Source organism: Bubalus kerabau, chromosome 1 (assembly GCF_029407905.1).
Source record: "Bubalus kerabau isolate K-KA32 ecotype Philippines breed swamp buffalo chromosome 1, PCC_UOA_SB_1v2, whole genome shotgun sequence".
Taxonomy (NCBI): Eukaryota; Metazoa; Chordata; class Mammalia; order Artiodactyla; family Bovidae; genus Bubalus; species Bubalus kerabau.
This window is the reverse complement of record NC_073624.1, coordinates 92,658,188-92,683,652: the sequence shown is the minus strand read 5'-3', so window position 1 is coordinate 92,683,652 and position 25,465 is coordinate 92,658,188. Positions and strand designations below refer to the sequence as shown.

At 55.2% G+C, this 25,465-nt stretch overlaps 1 protein-coding gene across 1 annotated transcript; it reads right to left on the bottom strand.

The window, feature by feature from the left end:
- Nucleotides 1-246: 246 nt before the first annotated feature.
- ASIC1 (acid sensing ion channel subunit 1) lies at nt 247-24,265 on the bottom strand. The gene is made up of 12 exons (XM_055566344.1): nt 23,904-24,265; nt 23,107-23,306; nt 6,039-6,122; nt 5,735-5,908; nt 4,986-5,113; nt 4,539-4,689; nt 4,114-4,170; nt 3,502-3,655; nt 3,006-3,097; nt 2,729-2,808; nt 2,537-2,641; nt 247-2,379 (listed from the first exon to the last, which is right to left on the bottom strand). The coding sequence occupies exons 1-12, from the start codon at nt 24,263-24,265 to the stop codon at nt 2,275-2,277; spliced, it is 1,692 nt and encodes a 563-aa protein (XP_055422319.1). The 3' UTR covers nt 247-2,274.
- Between the last annotated feature and the right edge of the window lie 1,200 nt (nt 24,266-25,465).

The following is a 25,465-nucleotide window of genomic DNA, read 5'->3' as shown; positions in this document are numbered from 1 at the left end:
CTTTCTGCTAGAACTTCTTTTGGGGATCTTTGTTGCCTTTGACCTCTTCCTCTTTCCCTGCCCAGTGGTTCAAACCATTCCTAGTGTGATGGTCAGCCTGTCCCATCCCAGGAGGACCAGAGCACCCCTGCTCCCGCCTCCTTACTCCTCCCCTGATTGTGTGGCCCCAAGCCAAAATCAGCTCTAGACACTTAGTGGGAAGGCCTAAATACTATTCAAATAAGAGAAGAACGACACTGAAGAAGAGATGGTTAAAACCCAGTTTATTAGACCAGAGGCATGCGTCACCCATAGCCCTGCCTGCTGTTCCCCATCCACTGCACACCCTTTGGCCTTGCTCCTGCTTCCCTCTGGAGAGGTTTGATTTCTAAGGAACTCCTGGGAACCAAGAGTTGCCAAAGATCCTATGGTCTCACTCTCCAGCTCCAGGCGAATGCACAGATGACCTGCCACAGGTCTTGTTCTGGGGTTGGAGGCTATGAGGCAGCTGGACAGAGAAGGCCTGGGAAGGGGCAGGGCTCTGGTCTGGGAGGAGTGCCTGGTGGAGGGGGCATGGCAGGTCCTCTATCTCGCTGGTTTCTCATTAAGGGAGGAAAGGAGGAACAGAATAGCAGAGCTTTCAATGTCCCCTCTAGGCCTGTCTCTTTCATTCCACTATCAAACGGTACCTCACCAGAAAGTATAAGGGGTGGGCTTGGGTATTAGGTGAGCAAAGAGGCCTGGGCATCCAGAAGGAGGCAAAGGCCACTGACTGAAGGCCTCTGCCGGTCCACACCCTGCTGCTTCTGCTGCAGTCATCAGCTCACAGCTCCCTCTGTCTCTGCCACCCTTGCCTTAGTGCGCAGAGCAGATCTCCATCCCATGGGTGGGGGCTCTCGCTGTAGCAACCCCTTCCCTGGGGAGGCTGCAGTCAGCCAGGCAAAGGACAGTGGGGTGGGTGGAGCAGGGGAGGGAATGTTAAGGTTGCAGGGAAGGCAAAGGAAACCCAGGCTGGGGGGACAGGGTGAGGCCAGAAAGAGGCAGAGCTTGTAATTCACAGCTTCCTTTATGTCGCCACCGAGACAGTGCGAAGGTTACAATGCGCGTGTCGTCTCCTTGTGCTTCTTAGAGGGATGTGTGTACACAGTACAGACACCAGGGGAGAGTCCAACTCTTTATACAGGAGAAGGCATTCAGAGACCAGGGAAGGGGTGGAAACACAGAAGGGGAACTTGTAGGAGGGGTGGAGAGGGTTGTTCTTAGAGACACAAGGGGATGAAATAGAGACAGAGTCGGGGAAAGTATATACAGAGATATAGCAATATAGAGTCTGTATCGTATAGAAATAGAAAATGCAGATGAAGTTGTTGAGAGAAGCAAATGTTTCAGAAGAGGACTTGGGAGAATTCCATAAGAAAATTTATGGATGTGGCCCTCTGCAGGGGCCTGGGGGAGAGGGACCAGTGAGGCTAGGCACCAGTGCCCGGCTCCCTGAGCTGGAGGCCAACCAGCTGGATCTCTTATGGGACGGCAGAGGAGGGCTGCCTCTTGCGATTTCTCTCCAGCAGCTCTGGGGTGGGGGGTGAACTTGCAGGTATCAGGATGTGGCCTACAGCACCAGGGCCACATCGTGTCCCAGCTCCACTTCTTCAGGGGATCCCCCACCCCCACCTCCCTAGAGACTTCACAGGTTACCAGGTGGTGGGGGGAGAACAGACAGGACTAGGGTTCCTGCCTGGAGACTTGGGGTTGGGGGGGGGTCACTGGGCTCAGAGGGTCTCTTAAGGCTGGGGAAGCCCCCCCTACTAGCCCTCCCCTTCAAGGTACATTCTCTGGTTTAGGACCAAACTCCAGACCCCAAGGGATCCCCTCCACCCCCCACTGGAAGGGGGCTTTGGTGACTGGTGGCAGCAAAATGTAGGTGGACACTCCGATGACAGACAGCCGGACAGACAGAATTCAGGCTGGGAGCTGTGGGAGGCAGCATGGAGCAGAGAGGGGCAGCCTGAGGTCACTTGCCCCATTCTCTCTTTTTAAGTTTCTGTTTTAGATTAGTTTTGTTAAAAAAAAAAAAGAAAAAGAAAAGAAAGAAAAGAAAGGGATTGAGGCGGGGAGAGGACTCTGTGGTTCCAGACTCCTTCCTCACCACATTCAAGAGGAAAGGACCGCCCAGGAGTGGGGGGCTGCCTTGGGAGAGGGGAGTGAGTCCCCAGGGCAGATGTGGGGGGCAGCTGGGGGCCCCCTTGCTCTCCTAGCCCTCCCCATCTAGGCCTTTGGTACAGTGGCCTTCGGGGCTCAGCAGGTAAAGTCCTCAAAAGTGCCTCGGGCCGGATGGTGAGGTAGGATGTTGGCCGCATACGTCATCCCGGCAGGATGGCCCCGGAGGCTCTCGCACGGGTTCTGGGGGAAGGGCACAGGACAGGGACCGGTTATCGGAAGGGCCGCAGGTGCCCCCGGGGCGTGGGGGAGGCAAAGGAGAAGAGGTGGCAAGGGGGGTGGTCCTGGGGTGGTCAGGTAAGGGATGGGGCTGGAGGGCGCGCCTCTCTCGCTCCCTCACGTGTCTTTTGACGTCATCCAGGCTGAGGGCCACGCCCTTGTCCGCGCTGCTCCGTTTGGCCTCCTTCTGGCACTTCCCTCTTCTGCACAGCTTGTGTTTTATGACCTGGGACGGAAGTGGGGTGGCGGGTGGGTGGGCAGTCTGGAACCCCGCCCCTCCCGTGGCCCCGCCCCACACCCCACCCCCACTCACCTCGTAGGCGTAGTCAAAGAGTTCCAGCACCGTGAGGATGCTGGCCCCGATGAACAGCCCCATTTGGCCTCCAATGTCACCTGCAGGGGGGCCCACAGGGAGGTCAGGGGAGTCAGGACACAGTGGGAGCGGCGGAGCTCACTGGGTCAGGAGAAGCCCCCTAGGGCCGGCAGGGGAGGAAGCCTTGTGGGACAGAGGTGAGCAGCCCGCTTTGGGTGGTAAAGTGTCACACAATACCCGTGTCGTGGGAAGGGGACAGGTGCTACCAGCAGCTCACCCAGGAGCCCTGCAATCTCATAGGCCTTCTTCTGCTCAATGGTCTCATAGTTGAGGACTTCAAAGAAAATGTCCAGCACCAGGATGTTCTCCCTGCAGAGGGGGTGGGAGAGGAGACCTCGGTTCAAGTTGCATTTCTGTCCCCTACTAGCTGGGTGACCTCAGCAAGCTATCCTCACCGAATCTCAGTCTCCGTATCTATAAAACTTGCTGATGTGGCTACCTGCCTGCCTTTTAGAGGTGTTGTGAGGATTAAATATGATGGGGTAATTGAAAAGCCGCTCCACACACTGCCAATTGTAAGGCGATCCCAGTTATAGCCATGAGGATGAAGAGAGGAGGAATGAGAAAGGGGTGCCTCCTTAACGTGTTCTGACTTGATCTTCCCTCCATACCCATCTGAGACTCTTTGGTGGCCTTCCCTGTGTTGTCAGTTTGGTCCTGTCTGCCAACCCCAACAGGGCCCGTCCCTTACCCTTCACAGCCAGAGCCCTTACCCTATGTACTGCTCAGACTTGTTGAACTTCTTGGCCAAGTATTTGGCTGATGCTTTGCTGGGGATCTTGACCATGGACAGCTCCTTGCCATAGCGAGTCAGGTTGCAGGGCATTTCACACACACAGTACTCCTGGTCCTTCTCCACCAGGAAGTCTGTGCCAGCCAGGTGAGAGGTGCCAATTGAGTGGTGCCCTTCTGCCAGCACCTTCCCAACACCCACAACCTGGCTCTGCCCAAAGGAAGCTCGAGCCCCCTTCTTTTTTTCTGACTTGTCCTTCATTACAGCCCTGTGCCCAGCAGTGCTGATCCCTCACCCAGCCTCCCCATGGATATTTCTTAATCCCCATATCTCCTTCTCTCAGGGCGCTCCGGGGTCAATCAGCTGAGGTGCTGATGAGAGCTGGTGAGGGCCACCAGGTGACCCCTGTTCATTTTTCACAGGGCCTCTAGAGATGCTATGCCCAGTCTTGCCAGAGTCAGACAGGAGGGTGCACACGAAGCCTGATCCAGGAGTTATTAGAAGCTCCTGAGAGCTTGCTCTGAGACTCCTATGCAGACAGCTGGCAGCACTTCCTTCCCTCCCCTGACTTCCTTGGGCCAGGGGCACTCACCCAGAGCAGGATCTGCACACTCCTTGTACTGCTCTGGAGTGCAGTATGGGGCGTCCCCTGGAAAGGAGAAAAGACAGCAGTACAGGATGGAGATGAAAGGGGTCTTATGACTGGTGGTAGCAGAGGCCTAAATGCTGGGAGCTGGGAGAGGGTGGAGGGCAGGAATAGTCGGTGCCTAGTCTGTACTGGAGGTGACCCATGCTACAGTCCATCTCTCCTGGACCCTTCTCACCAATCCCTATGGGTCCAGCCAGGGGTTGAGGTCAGAGAGGCAAGAACTATAGGGGATAGACTGTGCTGGATCCGGGGTGAGGAGAGGCCAACTGGTCTCACTCGCCTGTTGGCCGGAGGCTGGCCTGCACAGGGAGCTGGTGGGGGCACGGCGGGCTGGGGGGCATGGCGGGCTGAGGGGCCCGGGGCCTCACCTGGCATGTGCACCATGCGGCAGTTACAGTTCTCCACCAGGTAGCGCGTCTCACAGTCGATGCGGCAGGCGGTAATGCTGTAGGAGTCGAAGAAATCCAAGTCCATGGTAACAGCTTTGCAGGTGCCCCAGGGCGGGGGCAGGTAGATGAGCTGCTGGGAGAGCCGGGGAGCTGGGGGGTGTGGGGACTTCTCCCCGAGTCACCTTGATGGACTCCTCTGACACGATGCAGAACTCAGGAGTCCTGCCCCCTCTCCCTCTGCAGCCTCTGAGGGTCTCAGAGTTTACGGAGCATCCCATTCATTAGACCAGTCACGCTCCTGACTAGTCAGATGGCTACCCAGGCTCTAACTCACCTGTCCTTCCCATTATTGATTGCCCACCACTCCGCCTCCATCTTGAGCCCCCAGGCCCCACCCTTGGGACTAGCTTCCTGTGGCCCTCTCACCCGCTGCTCTTGGCAGGCCACAAAGGTCTGGAACCCTGGGGCTACGCCAAAGCCCAGCTGGTCGATGAAGGGAGGTTCATCCTGACTGTGGATCTGCACTTTGATGCCTGCTTCGAAGGACGTCTCATCTATGGGAATGAGAGGGGTGTGTGTTGGGAGGGCTTCTTCTTCCTCCCTAACCTTCTTCAGAGCTAGGGGCCTCCTCCCTCTCTTGAGACGACCATGATGAGACTAGGGGAGGATAGTTAGTCCAAGGAGCCCTGGCCCTTCCCCAGGGAGCTGCTGCATGACGTTTGCTCCTTCTGGATTCACCAGCCCCATGCTGCCCTGGTGACGCCTGCATTCTACACACTTCTCTTACTTGGCTTCCGTTACATATCTCATTGTTTCAGATTATTTCTCACTGTCTCAGAGGCTCTCCATTGTTCCCCCTCGTTTTCTCCCTTCTCCCCCATCTCTCTCTGTCCCAAGGCCCCTGAGACCAGACAGACGGCAGGCAGCCCAAGAAGAGACAGAGTTATTTATAGAGTGAGTGGCGGCCACGGGTGGAAAATGATGGCTGGTTACCTTGGAGAGTAACTGAGCCAGAAAAGGGGAGCCAGGGAAATGTGAGTGTGGCCGTCAGGTAGAGTGGGAGCTGGAGATGCTGGGAGGAAGGGAAGAGAGTCCACGCCCTGCCTCAGAGACCCTGCCAGAGGCTGAGGCCTGGAGCCACAGGGAGGGGGCTCCCCCCGAGAGAGGCAACATACCGGTTTCCCCCCACACGGGCAGGTACTCGTCCTGCTGAATGTCCAGCATGATCTCCAGCCCGTTGCCCGTTCCACCCTTCATGGTCTTCAGCCGTGGGCGCCCATCTCGGCCAGAGTTGAACGTGTAGCACTTTCCATACCGCGTGAAGACCTGGCCAGGGCAGAGTGGAGAGCCTGAGAGTCCTGCCAATACGCTCTGCCCTCCGGGGACTGTCTCCGGACCTTCCAGCTAGTGGAGTCTCAGCTCTTTAGGAATAATCCCTCCTGAGCAGCCCATTCCCCATCTGTCCTCCTTCCCACCCACTCCGTCGTCCTTTGGCCGGCTGTGTGCCCTGGAAGCCCGATCCCCGCAGGGTGCGCTGCCTGTGCGCCTTTGCTATCTGACTGGCTTCAGGTTGGGTTCCACCTATTAGAGGTATCAGCGAGGGATCAGAGGATGGGAGGAGGGAGCTGCTGACGTTTGTTCAGTCGTGTCTGACTCTCTGCCACCCCATGGACTGTAGTCTACCAGGACAGGAGGGAAAGACCGAGCCATTTATCTGCGAGGGTTCTGAAGGTGGCTTAGACCCTTCCTGACTACAAATCCTGCCAGGGGGGCTCCCTGCCTACCACTGTTGCCTCTTTGTGTTCCTTTAGCTTGACTCTGACAATTTCCCACTATTTCTGGTGCCCCAGCCCCCCTCATTGTTTTTCTTTACTCTCCTGCAGCTCTGTAAACAGTCCCTTTGTCAGTCTTTCCAACTAAACCATCTGAAGGGTGACCCTTTTCCTGCAGGACCCCTGCATATATAGCTCCATCATCTGACCCCATCCCTGCCACACCTCTGGTCCCTCCTGGGACCCTCTCCTCAGGCCCAGGGCCTTCTGAGACATATCTTCTCTTCTCCTAAATTCCACCCCCCACCAGGCATTTGAAACCCTGCTCTGCCCGAGACCACGCTAAGCATGCTCTTTTTCTCTGCCATTAGCCCCTCATGGCCATCATTGTCCCCTTATCACCAGAATTATCCAGGACCTGGCATATTCGCTAATGCTGGTGCAGAATGATGAGGGCTGCAGAAGAGATCTCAGCCCCGGGGGCAGGACCCCCGACCACCACCACCACTCCATGTCACAGAGCAGCCCTTACTGCAGCTCTGATTACACAGCCACAGAGAGAAAAGTGAACCAGTTCTTCATGGTCCTTTCCCCACAGCATCCCAGAATGCCTCCAAGTTCCCCTATGTGAGGCGAGTGTGTTTTCACTCCTGTGACATGGTGACAGAGTCCACAAAGCAAGTCACAAGGTGAGTGCAGACACAGCCCAGAGAAAGAGACAGTGTCAGGCTGGACTAGGGTGGGGAGGGTGTGTGGGTTGCTAGGCAGTAGAGTCTTTGCCCCCTTCCTAGAACAGCCTCCTCCTCTCCCCTCTGGAAAAAAATAACAAAAGCACTCCCCCATTTTGTGGGTGAGGTCCAGAGATGAGGTAGAGAACTCCTAATCCCCCAGCCCCACCACCAGGTTTTGTGGCAGTGAGTCACAGAGTCCAGGCTGAACACGCACCCCTGCCTCCCCCTCACCCAGGGAGTGAGGAACTCCTGGTGGCTGAGATGGGCTGGGACCTGCAGCCCGAGCGCCGGCTTCGAGGGCTGTGCTGAGGACCAGTGGACTCTGCTGCCACCTGGTGGTTCTGCTTGAGAAGTGCCTCCTCTACTCTTAGATCCCAGAAACCAGGTTGACCCCTTCCTTGTCTCGTGTTCCTCTAACTCCCTGCCTGTCTGAGGTCCAGAGCCCGAAACCTCCAGGTCCCTGTCTGTCTGTAGTCAGTCCACGATACACCGACATGATGACACCCACCAGCCCCTGCACTAGGGAAGAGGTGGGGGGCTGAGAGATGGCTGTACTGGGAGGAGAGGCCTGGCATCTGGCACTTGTAGGGGACAGGAGGGCACCTGTCAGGCCAGATGAAACTGGAAGCTGAGCTGGGGAAGAGGATGGGGTGTCACTTGGTCCCTCACCAGGGAAGGCCCTAGACGTTCCTAGACTTCCCCTGGGAATCGGGTCCCTGGCCACTTTGAACTGGAAGCGGAAGGGGAGGATTTGGAGGAGACCTGTTATTCTCCCTCAGACACACGTGCGCACACACACACGCATGTGCACACACACACATGCACACAGGTGGTAGGAGAAGCACAGGAAGGCCACGTGAGGATGCTGCTGACGGGGGTGCTGGGGTGCAGGGGGTACCCCTACCCCTCTGCCTCCCTTCCACACCCTTCTCCTGCACCTCCAGAGACCAGGTGGCACTGGTCCCAGCTCCAGTCTGGGGATGACAGTCAAAATTGTTAAGGCCACACATAGGCACTGGCCACCAGATCGAAGGCTGACCTCAGTGACAGAGTCAGGTGTGGACACTGCTGGATCATAGGGAGGTTTGGTAAAGGGCTGGACACGCTGGAGGATATTCGGGGAGACGCTGGAGGCTTTGCGGCAGCAACTAGTTACCAACTGTGTGTCCAGGATTCTAACAGGGAGGGCAGTCCTGGCACAGCCCTGGAAATGGAGCCCAGCTGCAGACCCTGGGGCTCCCAGGTGAGGGCTCTCTGAGGCATGTCACAGGAGCTGGGTAGCCTAGGGAGGAGGGGCGGGACGGTCACCAGCATGGTCGCCACGCTCACAGTCAGCGTGAACACGGCAGACACCGCGGGCTCCACTCACCACCGAGAAGTTGTGAGGGCCACAGGGCCCCCCGCAGTAGGAGCAGTAGAGCAGCATGTCTTCCAGCCGGTGACAGGAGCGATTGTAGAAGCGGTGCAGGTTAAAGGGCTCCCCGGAGAAGGCCTCGGGCCCTGGGGGGGCGAGCGGCACCCCCGGGTCATCGCTTTCGTCCAGCCCCAGCATGGGGGCCAGGTACAGCAGGTCGGGGTAGCTGAGTTGGGACAGCCTCACTGCATTGGTGTTGCAGAGGGTGACCGCCGGGAAGGCCAGCTCCGTGGTGGCCACTTCGTCTAGCAGAGTCACATGTGGGTAGCTGAGGTAATAGGCAACTCGATCCCCTACCTGGCACAGGAAGGCTCCCAGTGCCAGGACGAAGGCCACTGCCCACAGGGCCTGCCGCGGCCCAGGACCCCCCTCCACGAAGATGTGGTTGGTGCCGTGGAGGGTACAGCTGTTGGCGAAGGCCACCAGGTCCATCGGTGAGTCCACCTCTCTGGTCTCCTTCCTCTCTGCCTCCTTTTCCTTCTCTTCTTCCTCCTCTTCTGAGTCTGAGCTATCCCGTTGTTGCTGCTGACGGGGACCCCATACATCTCCCAAGGGCCCAGGGGCCTCCTCTCCAGAGGAGAATGACACGGAGCAGAAGATCTGGATGGGCATCTTCTCCGGGGGCTTCCTGGCCCCGGGAGGTTGGCGGGAGAGTGGGGACGGGGCTGTGACCCTAGGCAGGGTCCTCCGGTCCTCTGATCGCCCGGCTGGCCGTCCCCCCTCTCGCCAGGGCCTCCGTGGCAGCGTGGCTGAGGTGGGGCGGGGCGTGGAGAGGAGGGCCAGCCTGCCCTGCCAGGGAGGGCGGGTGTCTGAGCCTATGAATAATTGATGGCAGTGAGAAAGGGAGGCTGATGGAGGGGAGGGGGGCTGGAGCCCCTTTCCTGTCGCCAGCTCCAGCAGGACTGACAGGGTCAAGGACAGACTGGAAACCCTGGAGAAGCCCTGGGGCTCCTGGTACCCACCTCTCCAGGTGAAATGAGACCTAGCCAAGTCCTCTGCTCTCGCTCAGCCAGCAACAGTCTCTGCCCCTCCCCGAAGACACACACACCCCCTCAGGCTCCCTCTCACCCTCCAGTCATCCCTCAGCCTTCTCACCCTCATTCTCACCTGATCTGGCCTTTCCTCTGACTTATCTGAGCCCCCATACTCACTCAGTACCTCTAATTAAGCTCTACTTCTTCTCTAACTCCCCCTGATTTATAATCTCCCCAATTAACTAATTTATCCCCCACTTCTCCCCATACACTCTTATACCCCAGGTCCCCTCTAATTTTTCCCCTGACTCTCAACTTGCTTCTCATCACTGAGCTGACCATAGTTTACCATCGGTTACTCCCTGAACCCCTAATCGCTCCCTCAGCCTCCAGTTCCTTCTAGCCATCCTTGACACCATGGATCCTCCCCACCCTCCCCTGACCCCTGCTCTGCTTCAGTCAGCATCCCCCAACACACATTGAGCTGCACTCCCTTCTGTGGCTTGGGGGGCAGCCCAGGTTCCATTAGCAGAGGTCTCTCACTGACCACAGACTCATTTATAGCCATTTCCCGGCAATGGGGGGAGGGACCCTGTCTCTCGCAGCTCAAAAGCTTCCTGGCAGATCACCACTCCCCCTCCCAGCTTGCCCACCCACAACGGTACAGGAGAGCAGCTGCAGGCCTCCCCTTCTGAGACACTGACACAGGGTCCTGGGTCAGGTAGAGAGAGTGCTGGGAATCAACCTGGGGTACCCCCAAATCCTCAGCCTCGCAAGTACCGCCAGCCCCTGCATCTCTGATGCTCCTCTTGCTCTCATCAGTCCCCACCCCCAGGCCCCTGGCCCTTCTGTGCTCTGATTACTCAGGGCCACTGGTTGAGGAACTTGAGCCATCAGCCAAGTCTCCAGGGCCTAGAAGGTGACCTGAGGAGGGGCGGGGGAGGGGAAACGAATTAACCCTTCCTCCACAGGGCCAGAGGAGGAACAGAGGGGGTCAGGCAAGTCTCCCTGGGCCTTTCTAGTCCTTAACCAACCCACAGCCCCAGGCTCCCTCCCCTCCTTTTCCTCCTTGCCCCTCCCTGCTCTCACACATCTCTCCTCCTCCGTCTGTATGTAGAGACCCTAGAGTGTGTCAAGGATGGGAGGCAGGGTGCCAGGTTCCAGCAGAACTGACTGATGTGGGACCTGTAGCCTCAGCTTTGCTGCCAGGGACACAGAGGCCCCAGAAGAAGAGCAGCCTTCGAGATCTGGTCCCTCTCCATCCTTAAGCCACTGCCCTCAGACTGGCCACCTCCTTTTTCCCCTAAACAAACGCCTCCCAGCTGGTCTCCCTCACTCCCCGCCTCCCTGCAGTTTCTCCCCACCTTTAGTCCATGCTATGCAATTCTGACCATTCTTCCGCTTCAAGACCTTCTATCACTCCCCAGGGCCTCTTGGTAAAATTCAATTCCCCACCCCTGAACCCCTACCCCACACCCCGAAACCTACAAGGCCTTGGCAGTTTATCCCCCAGCCTCACCTCCCCACCCTCCCCAGTCCAGCAACCAGCGCCCAGCCACCAGGCCCTCTTTCATTCCACAGACACGCTAGGCTCATCCACAGTATCATGCCTTCCCTAGACTCTCTGGAAACCTTCTACTAATTTTTCAAGACCCTACTCACATGCTGTCTCCTCCAAGAAGCCTCCCCTGATTCCAGGGCATAGTGAGTACCTACTCAGAACAGACTGAAGGATCCAGGGATGCTCAAGTCCCTTTGGGCATGCACAGTCATCAGTAGCTCCTTAAGGAAAGGGGCCATGAGGATGAAAGAGCAGGACCCAGGGACCACGTGGAGAAACAGGAGGGACAAGACCAGGCACACCCAGGCCAACCAGAGCTAAGTCACTGTAGAGATGAGGCGAGACCTCCCGCATTTAGCTGCTGTCCTCAGGCTTCTCCTGTATGAATTTACGGGTTCTTTTTCTGGTTCCTGTCCCCTGTGCGTTTCTTCCTGCTTACCAAACCTCAGCTCTTGCAGTGCTTTGTGCATGCCCAGGATGCCTTTTTTTTCAGAGGTGAGTTCCAGACTCGGTTGGGGGTGGGCCAGCCTAAACTGAGGCTTGGGCTGGGGAAACTGCAGCTGCCCTTGCACCCCAGGCCCACTAGAGGGCATCGTTCCCCTCCTGCAGCCTCCCTGGAAGAGGAAGTAGATTGGACTTCCAGAGGGAAGAAACTAAGGCAGGGAAGTTCCCTGTGCTGGGCCTCCGCAGAGAGCAGGGCAAGCACACACGGAGCAGCTCCTGAGGGCAGCAAATCTGCTGTGGGTGGACACTTCTTCCCCCACTCGAACACAAAGACCCACACCCACACCTACACAGCCCTCTTGTGGGCAGGGAACACACACACACACACACACACACCCCTCCTCAACTGCTCTTCCTCCCTCCTCCATCCTCTAACCTTCTCTCCTCCTCATCTTGTTCCGGTAGGTAGATAATCCACATTTGTCACAGTAATAGGGAGATGAGGAATGGGTTAAGCCAAACACACAGACTCCCCCGCCAGCACACACAGGGGACCCCGGGAGAAGTGCCCAGGCAGCACACACCCTGAGAACACCACTCGATTCTGCACTCTCCATCCAAAGACGCAGCTCCTCCCCGCATCACTGCCTTCCCAGGACCTCTCTCAAGCCAAGCCTGGCCACCCAGCTCTCTCTGACTTTCTCCACATCTCCTTCTAACTCCACCCACCCCTCACCTCTATGGAAGTATTTCCTGCTTTTCAGTTGATGCTTCAGGGGATTCATATATAAAACCCAGCAAAATAAGCAAGTTTGAGTAATCTCTCCCCATTTGATAAATGGGGAAACTGAGGCACAATGACCCATTCAAGTCTCATGGAGAGCAAGCAGTGGGCTTGACACTATAAGTAGGTCATTCCTCACTAAATCCCTTCCATCTCCATTTTTGCATTTACTCATCAAATCTTTCCTGAGTGTGCTTGTGCTGAGCACTGTGGGAAAAAAGATAAAGGACTGGGCCCTTATGGAGCTTATGATCTAGTGGGGGAGACAGTGTTTGTTTTTTTTTTAATTGCAAAAATAAATACTTAATTGCAAAGTATGATAGGTGCTATGAAAAAAATAATATGATTCCGTGGAAGTGAGTGCCAGGGGAATCTGACCCAGATTAGAAACTGAGGAAGGCTTCTCTGAGACAGTGATGTTTGGACTGAAATCTAAAGAATAAGGAGGACAACTTCCCTGGTGGTCCAGTGGTTCAGAATCCATCTTGTAATGCAGGAGACAGGGGTTCGATCCCTGGTTGGGGAACTAAGATCTCACATGCCACAGAGCAACTATGCCTAAGTGCCTCAGCTACTGAGTCTGTATGCCACAACTAGAGGGTCCATGTGCCACATGAAAGGTCCCAAATGCCACAACTAAGACCCAACACAGCCGGGTAAATACTTACAGAATAAGGAGGAGTAATTAGGTAAAGGTCTGCTTATGTATGTGTTGGTGCGGGTGGGGGTGAAATTCCAGAGCACAGAGTCACTGCAAAGTCCCAAGAGGAGACAGCTAAGAGGAGAAGGATGTAGCCAGAGAGCAGGCAGGACCAGACCCCTCAGGGTTAGGATTCTGGTCCATTTCCCCATGGAAGGATTTCAAGCAATCAGAGCAGTGTTTTAAAGAGACCACTCTGGAAGAGACTGAGGGGTTCTACAAGTTCTGTTAGGAAACCATTGGAGCAGTCTAGGTGGGACATGGAGCCATGGGGTGGCCTCAAACATGGAGATGGAGTGGACATATTCAGGAGGCAACACTGGGAGACCTGGGTAGGGAGGAGAGGGAGATGGAGTGCCCGGGATGGTTTCTAGTTTGCATAAGTGGGTGAATGGCTCACTAGATCAGCAACACAAGTACAGGACAAGTTTGGGAGCTAAGATGATGAATTTGGCTTTGCATATGCTGGGTTCTTGGAGCCTTGGGGAGATCCAAGTGGAGATGTTAAGTGAAAAATTGGCCACTGAAGCTGATGCTAAGAGGAGAGAGCTGGGCTGAGATATACATTTGGCAGTTATCTGTGTGTACATGGTGACTGAAGTCACGAGTGAAGACAAGACCGCTCAGGAATAGAATATAAAGTTTTTTAGAAAAGACAGAAAAGTGGCCTGATTTGGTAGGATCCATTCAAGCTAAACAGAATCTTAACTTATGATTTAACCACAGCTCCTGGTCCTTGTGCACGCATGCTCAGTCCCTCAGTCGTGTCCAGCTCTTTGCGACCCTATGGACTGTGTAGCCCGCCAGGCTTCTCAGTCCATGGGATTCTCCAGGACAGAAGACTGGAGTGGGTTGCCATGTCCCTTTCCAGGGGAACTTCTCAACCCAGGGATCAAGCCCGAGTCTCCTGTCCTGCAAGCAGATTCTTTACTGACTGAGCCTTCAGGGAAGCCCTCCTAGTCATATACCCAAGAGAAATGAGTGCATATAGCAACCTAAAGACAAGTAACAGCATGTTTACAGTAAATTTATGTATAATAGCCAAAAACTAGTAACAACCCACATGTCTAGCAAGAGTAGAATGGATAAATTTTATGCTATTTACATAATGAGGTACTACACAGCATTGAAAAAGAACTAACTATATATTAACTCAGAGACTGAATCTTCCAGATGTAGTCATGAGCAAAAGAAGACCAACACAAACATGTATATATTGCATTAAGGTTACATAGTCTAGGAAGTTCAAGAACTGGGGAAACCATCACAGTATGGTAAAGTAATTATCCTCTAATGAAAAAAAAAAAAAAGAGCTGGTGAACCTTACTTCCACTGACAGGAGCCAGAACAGTGGTTAACTCTTGTGGGTAGGATTGACTAGGAAAGGGTCTGAAGGAACTTTCTGGGACTCTAGACATGTTTTACAATTTTAAATCAATGTAAGTACACACTGATGTAATATATAAAATATTACATAAATACACCAGTGTAAAAATATACGAATGAAAAATGCATCAAGCTGTACCATTAAATCACGATTTAGAAGAAGAGGAAAGCTTGAGACTGAGACTTGGGTAGTGCCAACATTTAATGGCCAAGTGGAAGAGAACGAACTGGCAAGGACACAGGAGCACTGAGACAAAGCAGGGGAATCAAGCGAATACCGTTATCAGGCAATACAGTCATGTGAAAAAGAGGTTGTGGGGGACTCCCCTGATGGCTCAGTGTTAGGAATCTGCCTTCCAATGCAGGGGATGAGGGTTTGATCCCTGGTCAGGGAAATACTGGGCTTCCCTGATAGCTCAATTGGTAAAGAATCCACCTGCAATACAGGAGACCCCGGTTCAATTCCTGGGTTGGGAAGATCCCCTGGAGAAGGGAAAGGCTACCCACTCCAGTATCCTGGCCTGGAGAATTCCATGGACTGTACAGTCCATGGTGTCACAAAGAGTCAGACCCGACTGAGCGACTTTCACTTTCACTTTGGGGGAAATACTAAGCCTGCACGCACCAACTGGAGAGAAACCCCCCTGCGCTGCAGCAGAGGAAGCCAGCGGCCCTCCATGAAGAGGCTATATGCCGCAACGAAGACCCGAGACAGCCAAAAATAATAACCATAAATAAATAAAGCAAACCTGCTTAAAAAAAAATAAAGGTGGTGGTAAACCATTTTGAATGATTTTCGAGACATCAAGGATAAAAAAATGGTTGTGGATTTTGGACACATGGCAGTCACTAGCGGCCTCCACGAGAACCATTTTGGAGGAGTGCTGAGGACAGAGGAAGAAGGCAGCCTGAGTGGATCAGAGAGTGAGATCGAGATGAGAAAATGGAGATACTGGAATCTATTCATCAATTTTAAGGATATTGTCTGTGAAAGAAAGCAGAGAGAGACTGTGGGAACTGGGCGGGGTGGGGGGTGTAGTGGAGTTGAGAGATTTTTTGTTTTGTTTTTATTTTAACCTAAAGCCTGGTACATAGTAAGTGCTCAGTAAATATTAGCTGTCATTATAGCTATACATTTAAGATGGAGAACCTCAAGCATGTTTCACTATCAATGGGGAGGTTCCACTGGAGAGAGACTGACTATAAAGGAGGGAGAGGCAGGATCTTTAAGGTAAAATTCCCACAAAAGTCAAAGGAGATCAGATGGTAAGAATAGGTTGAGATTTCAGCTTAGATAAGATGGATGTTCCCCTCTGGGGGCACGAACCCAGAGAAGCAGAGAGATCTTATCTGAGGCTTCTATCTTCCCTGCGAAGCAAGAGGCGAGGTCATCTGCTGAGGGTGAGAGCAGGGCTAGGAAGGGTGGCGCTTCGAGAAGCATGGAGAAATTTACAGTAATCACGGGGAGAGCAGGTTGACCAGGAAAACAGTGGGGTTGCCAGGGCAGTGCTGCAGGCCCTTATAAGGATGTTGATCATGAGCACAATGTGATTCTGAGCCTGCCTGTCATGTGACTTCCTCTGGTAGAGCGTGGCTGAGGAAGCCAGTAGTGGGTCCGTCTAAGGCCGTGCTCTGTATGCTGTGCTAAGTTGCTTCAGTCGTGTCCGACTCTTTGCAACTCCATGGACTGTAGCCTGTCAGACTCCTCTGTCCATGGGATTCTCCAGGCAACATACTGGAGTGGGTCGCCATGCCCCTTTCCAGGGGATCTCCTGACCCAGGGATCAAACCCATGTGTCCTGCATCGGCAGGCAGATTCTTTACCCCTAGGGCCCTGGGAAGCCCTCTAAGGTTGGGACTTGGCCAAATGGTGCAGCAAAGAAGCAGGAGTCACAAGATGGTGCAGTCATCCTGAGGCTGGGGATCTTCTCTTTTACATCCTTTTGCTTCTCCTTCCTGTCTCACCCCCACTGTCTCTTTACAGATGGGGAGCTGGGCACCCTCTTCCACTACACACATTCCCACTTCTGTGGTCACCCACAAAGAATCAGGCATAGAAGATCTGAAGTCAAGCTTACGCTCTGGCATTTACTGGCTCTGTGGCCTCAGGCAGTTCATGTAACACTTCTGGACCTCAGTTTCCTCATCTTTCAAGTGAAGATATTAACATCTTCCTGCCTCCCAGAATTATAAGGATCATAGGATTTAAAGGGAATTTGTAAGCTGCAAAGCATGACCGAAAGAGAGGATTGATTTTGCTGGTATGTGCTCTGCATGGGGCCGAGGTTCATGGGCACACACGCTCTCTCCCGCGGCTACATGAAGCGAGCTGCATGTGCCCCCACGCACATCCATCCCTGTCCACATCACAACCTAATCCACATCCACACACTCTCACTTTCAGACATACATAGAGAGGTGCATACGGGTTCTCGTACACCTAGGGCACATGTGCAGCGTGTGGTGAGGAAGCCTGAGCTGGCTGCTGTCCAGGGTCAAGGCCACTGCAGCATTTTCTCTCCCCAGGGATGTTCCCAGCCAGGCACGAAAGAGCCGACATACCAGAGACACTCGATACTCAGCCATAAAGCCCAGCCTCCCAGGCTTCGAGGACTGTCGGCCACATGGAGGGGGTTAGGGAAAGGGTTGTCTTTCCAAGAATTCATAGGAGCTCAGAAAAGACACAACTTGCCCTCCTTCTCCTTCAGGAATGGCGTTGGAGAGCCTGGGGTGAGCGTCTCTGTCCTTAGAGTTCCTTAAGGGAACTTCCCCTCAAGGTGACTGAAACTACACTGCAGTTTCATGTTCATTTCAAAATTTTCCACAAAGATGCCTGATGCATATATCTGGGAAACGTACTGCACACCCATTCCACCCATGAGCCAGCAGGGGCTAGCCAGAGAGTCCCAGAAGCTGAAGGAGAAGCTGCCCCCTGGCAAATTTAAAAATCCATTCAGAGCCCCCTTGGCTCACAGGAAATTGAGAAATGGAGCCAGATGAAACTATGCCCAAAAGAGATCCCAGGAGTGCCAGTGCCCAGCTGCACCCTCCACCCAAACCAGACACTCTTCTCCTTCAAGCTGTGTCCTTCCCTGCTTTGCCTCCCAGAACCCCTCGCCAGAGTTCTGATCCCAAGGTTCTCAGCTGAAGGGTACAGACCCCTGGAGCCACTTCAGATGGACAGTGAGGGACAGCTCCTGCCTCCAGAGCCTGACCAAAGACAAGGACCCTTGAGGGAGAGAACTAGACTGGTCATCAGCGGGAGGAGGCTGGGGTTGGGAGACACCATACTTTCTGTACAACTGGAGTTTCGGAATAGCTGAGCTGGGCTGGGGAGATTGGAAGGACTCCACCCAGATGATGAGGGTCCTCTCATGCTTGGCATGTGAGTCTCTGCTCTGAAACCCTTAGGCTTCCCTGAGCACCGCCCCTACCCTCTGTGCCTCCTGGGGTTACAGCACGTGGCTCTAAGCTCCCTGAGGGCAGGGACACCATCTGCATGCTCACCACTGCCCCCTGGTGCCCAGCGCAGGGCTTGGCACTTCTAAGGGGCTCAGAGGGTCACAGGAAGGAATTCAGCGAAGCTTGACTCTCCCAACTCCAGCCCTCCTGCCTAACATCCAGTCTCCCTCACCATCCCCAGGAATTCAGATTGCCTTCCACAAAGTTGAAGCATGCTCCGAGCCACCTCCAGAGTCTGCCAGCACAGACATTCAGACCTCTCAGCAGGCCTCCCCTTTGCTTTCTGGATGCACACCAGGTGCCAAGGTGGCCCTACCTTAGAGGTGGTTCTCCGCTGGCTGGGGCAGAAGAAAGCCCAAGGCTTGGAAGCTGCTCCTCCGCACCCCTCCATTTCCGGCTCTGCCCCCAGAGGCACTTACATCAACTCCCTATTACTTTAGCCAACAGCCGGAGATCAATTAACTTAGAGTAACCTCTTAGCTGACAGCAGTCTGGGAGAGGGGCGGAGTCAGAAACAGCAAGGGATGGGGGAGGAGGAGAGGGAGGCGGTGAGAGAGGAAACTGAGTCACCCAAGGGTTATGTGTGTGTGTGTTATGAGAGAGACCCCAATGCAGGGTCCCCTGGATTCTTGCAATGGGCTCTATTCAGTTGCCTCCCCTCCAACCTCAGACACTTCTGAGAGCGGGAGGGAGAGACGGGAAGGGTAAGGCTGAAGGAGGCACCCAAGAATGCCTGAAGGCGGGGTGCCCCTTCCCCACAGCTAGCTTCTGCCGCCAGCTCCTCCTGTCCCTCCGCAATCCCTGCATGCTCCCCCATCCGCCCCCACTTCCCCCGATAGACAAAGACCACCAGGCTTCTGGACACGGTAGCCCAATGACCCTCCTTCCTCTCTCTGAGAGTAGCAGTCTGAGCAGCCCCCCACCGCAGCCCCTCCACTCCCTGCCCAACTGGAGGGAACAGACCTTAGGAGTGAGGTCAGGCCCTCCCCAGGGACCCAAGGTCTGAGCTGCTGTGGGGTCGTATGGAGTGAGGGGTGTCAGTGAACCGGAAGAGCCAGCCCTGGAGATAAGGAAGCTCTCATTGCTAGTCCTGGCTCTCCCTGGGACCGACCATGCCTGGCTCTGCTCGCTTTAAGATGACCTCTGCCACCACGCTCTGGGTCCCAGGATCGCCCCTCTCATATCAGCATCTCACCTCCCCTAGGTGCTCCAGAAGCTCCCTGTCCAGGTCCAGAAACTTGAGGGGATTTATTTGTCCACCTCCTCACTCCACCTCTCCTCTGAGAGGCTTATGCTGCCACTCCAGGGTCCCCCAGGGATTCTTGTCCCCTATCCCTTGTCCCCAGGTCCACCCCCTCCTGAAAGAAGACTATCCCCCCTGCACACCCACCCAGAGATTTCCATTCTCTGCCTCTCCCTTCCATCTCTTGCAGGGTTCAGAGATGAATTCCCACTTCTCTGTCCCCCAGGCGAAGGTTCTGGGTCTCAGCTGGAGAAGGGGGGTGGCATAGGGCACACTAGGCCACCATCTGCCAGCCCCCTCCCCTTGGAACTGTTCAGCATTCCAGCCACATCGGCGCTCCCACTGCCAGGGACAGATAAGGTGCAGCTGGAGGCTGGCACCAGCTGCGACTGTGCTCGCTCCCCCCGGCCCCCACCCAGACACCAGCAGACAGCTGCGCCCCCGGCCCCCTCTTGGAACCCCTGCCCTGCCTTGGCCTGGCTGGCCTCAAAGTGGCGGGGGGGGGGGGGTGAGTGGAGTCTCAGACCCTGTTGCCCTGGCAACCAGACACCCCATCAAGAAGGAGAAGAGGAGGCCAGGGAAGAGAGGGCCTGTGGGTGGGTCTTTGGTAGCTCAGGAGAAAGTTTTGAGGTCAACCCAACTGGGCTGCTGTGGAAAGCTCTTCCCCATGGCCCTCTGCCTTTTCAGTCCCCAAAGGTTTCCAAACCAGCTTCTCCCAGATTTAGCCCAGGTTCCCCTCACTCTCCTGAGCTGACTCTGCCACCACTGGGGGATGGACCTGGCCAAGCCACTTCTTCGATCACCAGGTCATCCCCTGAGGTTGAGCAGGATTCAGAAGCAGATCTGGGGGAAACGCTTGTGACTGCAGACCCCACCGGGGGAGCTGGTGGACCATAGGATGCCCTTCCTATGCCCCTTGCACTGTCCTCCAGATTCAGGGGTCCTGTTTTTGGATGAAGGTTCCCCTTGGAACCTGCGGAAGAGTTCACATGTGTCCACACATGCTCTATTTTGTGAACACGTTGAGCTGGCATTGGATGCCCGGTTAAGAACCTCTACTCTCAAGGGAGCAAAAGATGCCAGGATGGTCTCCCTAAGCTCTGATCTGACAGACAGATGTTTTCTATCAGTGCTTCATCTGTGCAGGGGCTGGATACACGCCTCTTGGCCTAGCAGAGACCAGCAAGGATGGAGAGGCAGGTGTTAATTAAGAAGGAAGAAGGTGGAATATCAGGCATGAGTGTTTTTGCCCCTTAGGGCCAGAGAGCTGGAGAATGCCAGCACCCTTCTCCACCAGGGAGATGTCAGCCAGACTCCCATGTATAGGGACATCCCTTTGGGCAGAGTAGAAAGGGATGCGGTGAGGGCAACCTGAGAGGGTAGAAGGAAGGTCTGAGAAGTTTGGATCCAGCGAGATTCAGGTCAGGTCTTTCACATGGGCTTAGAAACAGCAAAAACCTAATCTTCCCTGACAACCCAGGACCAAGAAGTGCCAGTGTTGGGGCTGTGGGATTCTAGCCAGGCATCTCTCCCCAGCAAGAGGAAGAAATCTCATTGCTCTGGAACTCTGTGGACCAATCATATCTCCATCTAATTGTGTGGGGTTGTCCCCTCAGACAACATGGACCAATCACAGTTCAGTATCTCAATTTCCATGAACCAAAATATATGTTAGCATCACCACTAGGAATCTTCCTGGATATAAAGGACAAATGAAGCCTCAACTATACACTTTCTATGACCTAATGGTAACCCCACTTTTTGCCTTAGCACCTTCCCAGGTCAAGCCAACAAATTCCTGTCCTTATCCAAACACTACAAACCATTCGATCTAATAGGTTTTCTTTTTTTTTTTAATTGTTTTGGCTGCGTGGCATGTGGTATCTTAGTTCCCCAACCAGGGGTCAAACCTGCACCGCCCCCCCTCCAGTGGAAGTGTGGAGTCCTAACCACTGGACCACTAGAGAAGTCCCCTCTTTTTAAAAAAATTAATTTATTTAATTGGAAGCTAATTATTTTACAATATTGTAGTGGTTTTTGCCATACATCGACATGAATCAGCCACGGCGCACATGTGTTCCCCCCTTTCAGAACCCCCCTCCCGCCTCCCTCCCCATCCCATCCCCCAGGGTCATCCCTCTGTCTTTCTTGATGGTCCCTTTTGCTTGTGTGAAATATGCTGCAGAGGAGGAGGGCTCTGGCTTTCATTTCCACCTTCATCTACAGTTCTACTACCCTTGGAAATATAGTTGGTGAGTCTGGGAGCCCTTTGGTCTTGGGCTCTGGGGAATCTAGCACTCACCTGCTTTGAGGAAGAAAAAGTGGGAAGGAAATGGTTCTTGCATCACACTAAGCTCCCTATCGGAGAAGGCAATGGCACCCCACTCCAGTGTTCTTGCCTGGAGAATCCCAGGGACAGGGGAGCCTGGTGGGCAGCCATCTATGGGGTCGCACAGAGTTGGACACGACTGAAGCAACTTAGCAGCAGCAGCAGCAGCAGCAAGCTCCCTATGAGCTTGGCTCAGCAAGGACTGTGGTCATGTAAACTTTGTCCAGCAGGATTGACAAAGGCCCATGAAAACTGGTCTGAGAGCAAGGCTTAAAGAGATTGGGAAGTCTTGAATAACTTCAGAGGAAAAAACAAGCATGACCATAGTTCTAACCTTTCTACACAAATGCAGTTCATGCTCCCCTAATGCTAGGGAGGAAGCAAGCGTGGGAGAAAATGGGCAGGGAGCAAAAGGGGAGAATCTGAGAGTGGAGAACTAGGGGCAGACATGGAGAGAAAACTGGAGAAGGGACTGGCAACCCACTCCAGTATTCTTGCCTGGGAAATCCCAGGGACAGAGGAGCCTGGTGGGGCCACAGTTCGTGGGGTCGCAAAGAGTTGGACATGACTGAGTGGCTAACACACGCACACATAGAAAAAGAGTCCTAAGGAGACTGGGCTTTCAAGAGCAACGGCCAGAATTGGAAGTGAACATGGTGACTCCAGGGTCAGCAATATTAATGCAAAGAGCACACTGCGTTAGGACTGAATGAGACATGAGTTCTAATCCTGAGTCTCTCACTAACCAGCTCTGTGATCTGGGTAACTCACTCTACCTCTCTGTCTCAGCTTATGCACTTGTTCAATAGAGATAAATATGACTATTCATCCAGGGGATTGAAGGAGAGCCTAGAGAGTGTTCAGAAGAGTTCCAGGCATCATCCTCACATTTGGTACTCTTTTTCACACATGGCTCCAGTTCCTCTGGCCCCTTTCCACACTCTGCCTGACTTTAACCCTCCAGCAACCTGTATGACTTACTCATAATCACCTGTCACATGAGATGCCAGTCAGCCCCATCTGTGGTGGTGGGCGGGGGGCATGAGTATTTATGGGGCATCTCTACTTCAAGAAGCAAAGGGAGTCTCCAGTTCAGCCATGCTATGAGCCCCAAATCATCTCTTCTTCCTCAGACCCTGACTATGGGCTGGCAAGGGGGGAACCCAACCAGACAGTGTGTGTGTGTGTGTGTGTAGTGGCCAGGGGCAGGGGTGGCACAGAGAGAATTACCTGTCCAATTTTTTAAGAGAAAGCTCCTTCCCTTACTTCCCATGTTTCATGCTGCAGCTCAGACTTTAACTCAAACCACCTGAGGATTATGTTAAACTGCAGATTCTGACTCAGTAGGTCTGAGAAATGGGGTGGCAAAGTTCTACCTTTTGTTCAGGCTCCCAGGTGGTGGTTCTTGGATCTCATTCTGAGTAACAAGGCTGCAGCTTATCCACCGCCACCCCCAGCTCTGACACCTGTGGCCCAGAAGGTAAGCTTGATGGGGTGGGGGGCTCTGCTAGATGTGTGTGCGCACACACACGCACATCTATGCACTGTAGGCTCTCTTTCCTGCCATCACAGACACAAGGCTGAGGCCCTCACTAACAGCAAATGCCCCCCTGAACTAAACAAAGTCCCGCTTCTGCCAGAAGTGAACCCTAGGAACATACAACATCCTCCCAGAGGCCCTCCGGCTCCTAGTCTCCTCCTCCTCAGGGGTCCGGCTGACTCATGCCCCGCCAGCCAGGGGACTCACTCACCACCTTGAAGTCCTCGGCACTGCAGACCTCCCCCCGGAAGTGGCAGGAAAGCAGCATGTCTCGGATGTCGTGCCCTGCACGGTCATAAAACTCGCGCATGTTGAAGGGCTTGGGCTTGAAGCTGCGAAAGTTGGCCTTGTCCTGCAGTATCTCCAGCTGCTTTTCATCTGCCATCTGAGTGTCTGGTATCTCATACCTGGAGCCCAGGGGTGAGCAGTGCATGGATTGGCAGGATCTTCGGTTCCTGCCTCCATTCTGCCTCCAGTGTCCCATGCCCAGGGGGAAGGGCAGCATCCAGCCCTGGGCAAAGGCCCAAAAGAAGAGCTGAGCGTGTCTAGAGGATCTGCCCCCTAGGGTCTGAGAAGACAGAGGATCTGCACTGGCTGCCCAGGGGTCGGGCATCTGAGCACAGGGGTAAGGGTGGGTGGGCAGAGAGCTCAAGGCAGGAACTATGGCTTTCATACCGTGGTTTCTACCCTTTAAAGACAGTATGCCCGGATCTCCCAAGAGAGGAGACAATTGAGACGTAGTAGCAAGAGGGTGGGCAGAGGTCACTCCAGAGAGTGTGACCATGTCGCACAGCTCAGGCTGGATAAGGGCGGAGCTGTTTTGAACCACGCTGGGATCAGAGATTGGGTGCCCTTAACTGGGTGCTTGGCAGTACCCCAATTCCTTTGCTGTGAGTGGCAGGTTTTGGGGGCTGGAGGGCAGGGTTGTCTAGGCTGTATGGTGGACTAGAGAATAAGCACCCAGATGGGGTGTGTGGGAGTGGGGATGGGTGGGAGCCCCCCACCTGTTGTTGAGCAGGGCCAGCAGCTCCCCGGCGTGGTACAGGTCATTCTTGGAGACTTGGCTAAAGCGGAACTCGTTGAGGTTGCACAGCGTGACGGCAGGGAAGGTGAGCTGGGAGGCAGCCACCTCATCGAGCTTGGTGACATGGTGGTAGTGGAAGTAGTACTGCACACGCTCGGTGCACACACACAGCAGCACAGCCAGGGAGCCCAGGAAGCAGAGGGCCCAGAGCGCCCGCTTCAGAGACAGCCGCTCGTAGGAGAAGATGTGGGCCAGGCCGTGCAGGGTGGAGCTGCTGGCGAAGGCCTGGATGCTCACCGGCTGGAGGCCACCCACCTCCTCCTCCTCAGCCTTCAGTTCCATCCTGGCCGAGGGGATCTGGGGGGAGAGGGGTGGGGAGTCAGTCACTGCCCTGGGTTGAGAGTGCACATGGTGTCCCTCCAATTGGGTCCATCCGGAGTCCCCCCCTCCAGAGGTCACTGCCTCTGGGGGCAGAAGACTTCTCTGGTGGGCAAGCCCAAAGGTGGCTGCCCCGTGGACACCCTCCCAGAAGAGGGTTCCTGCCAATGCAGGGACTTGGGGGTCAGTTTAGGCCAAAAGAATGCCCTCCCAGGGAAGCCTCCTGGGCCAGGGGTGACCCCAGATGTGGTCATCCGAGGACGAGAGGGAAGTCCCCATATTCCCACAGGCAGGCACAGGAGTTCCCTCCAGATGTGGGGTCACTCTGGGACAGGAATGTCCACCCCATCCTGGAGACGGAAACTCCCCCAAATGGGCTGAACCCGGCCTCAGGAGTTCCTGGTCAAGGGTGTCCCTAGGTCTGGGTTTTCACCCCCGACCCCGACCCCACGAGCTAAACCTGGGTCAGAAACCCCCAGGGAGGCAGAGAGGGGCCCAGCCTGTGTCCACACCTGCAGGCGTCTCCAGTTCTCAGAACGGCGCAGGCTGTAAGTGTGCATGTTTGGGGTGGGGGGTGGGGGGTAGAGGGCAGCCCGAGGTGGCTGCACAGAAATGGGGGGGGGCGCGGTTCCCTATGACAGCGAGCTGTCCCCGCCCCGGACGCACCCCCCCCCCACCCCAGTCTAGCTTCTCGACGCAGCCAGATGCCCTGCTCGGCCCCCGCCCCCCTCCCCAGCCACTGAGGCGCCCCAGAAGCTAGGGAAAGCGACAGGGGAGGAAAGTCCCGGCTTCCAGGCGCTGGGGAGTCCCGCAGCCAAAGGCGGGGGAATCGGAGACCCACCTGAGGGGGCTTCGGGAACCCGGCAACCGGCGGCGGGTCCTGGGGCGCGGGGCCGGACGTGGGCTCAGCGCCGAGCCGCGGAGGGGCTCATGGCCCGGAGCGGGAGCCGGCGGCCGCCGCGGCACGCCGCGCAGAGCCCTGCAGGGAGCGGCCCGCCCGGCCCGGCTCGGCTCGGCTCCGTCTGCCCGCCCGCCGCGCGCGCTCCCTCGCTCGCCTCGGCTCGGTCCGCCCGGGCTCGGCGCGGTGCGCGGTGCTCTCAGCCCCGGGATCTGCAGGGATCCATCGTCCGGCCGGGAGGCGGCGGGAGGGGAGGCGGCGGGGGA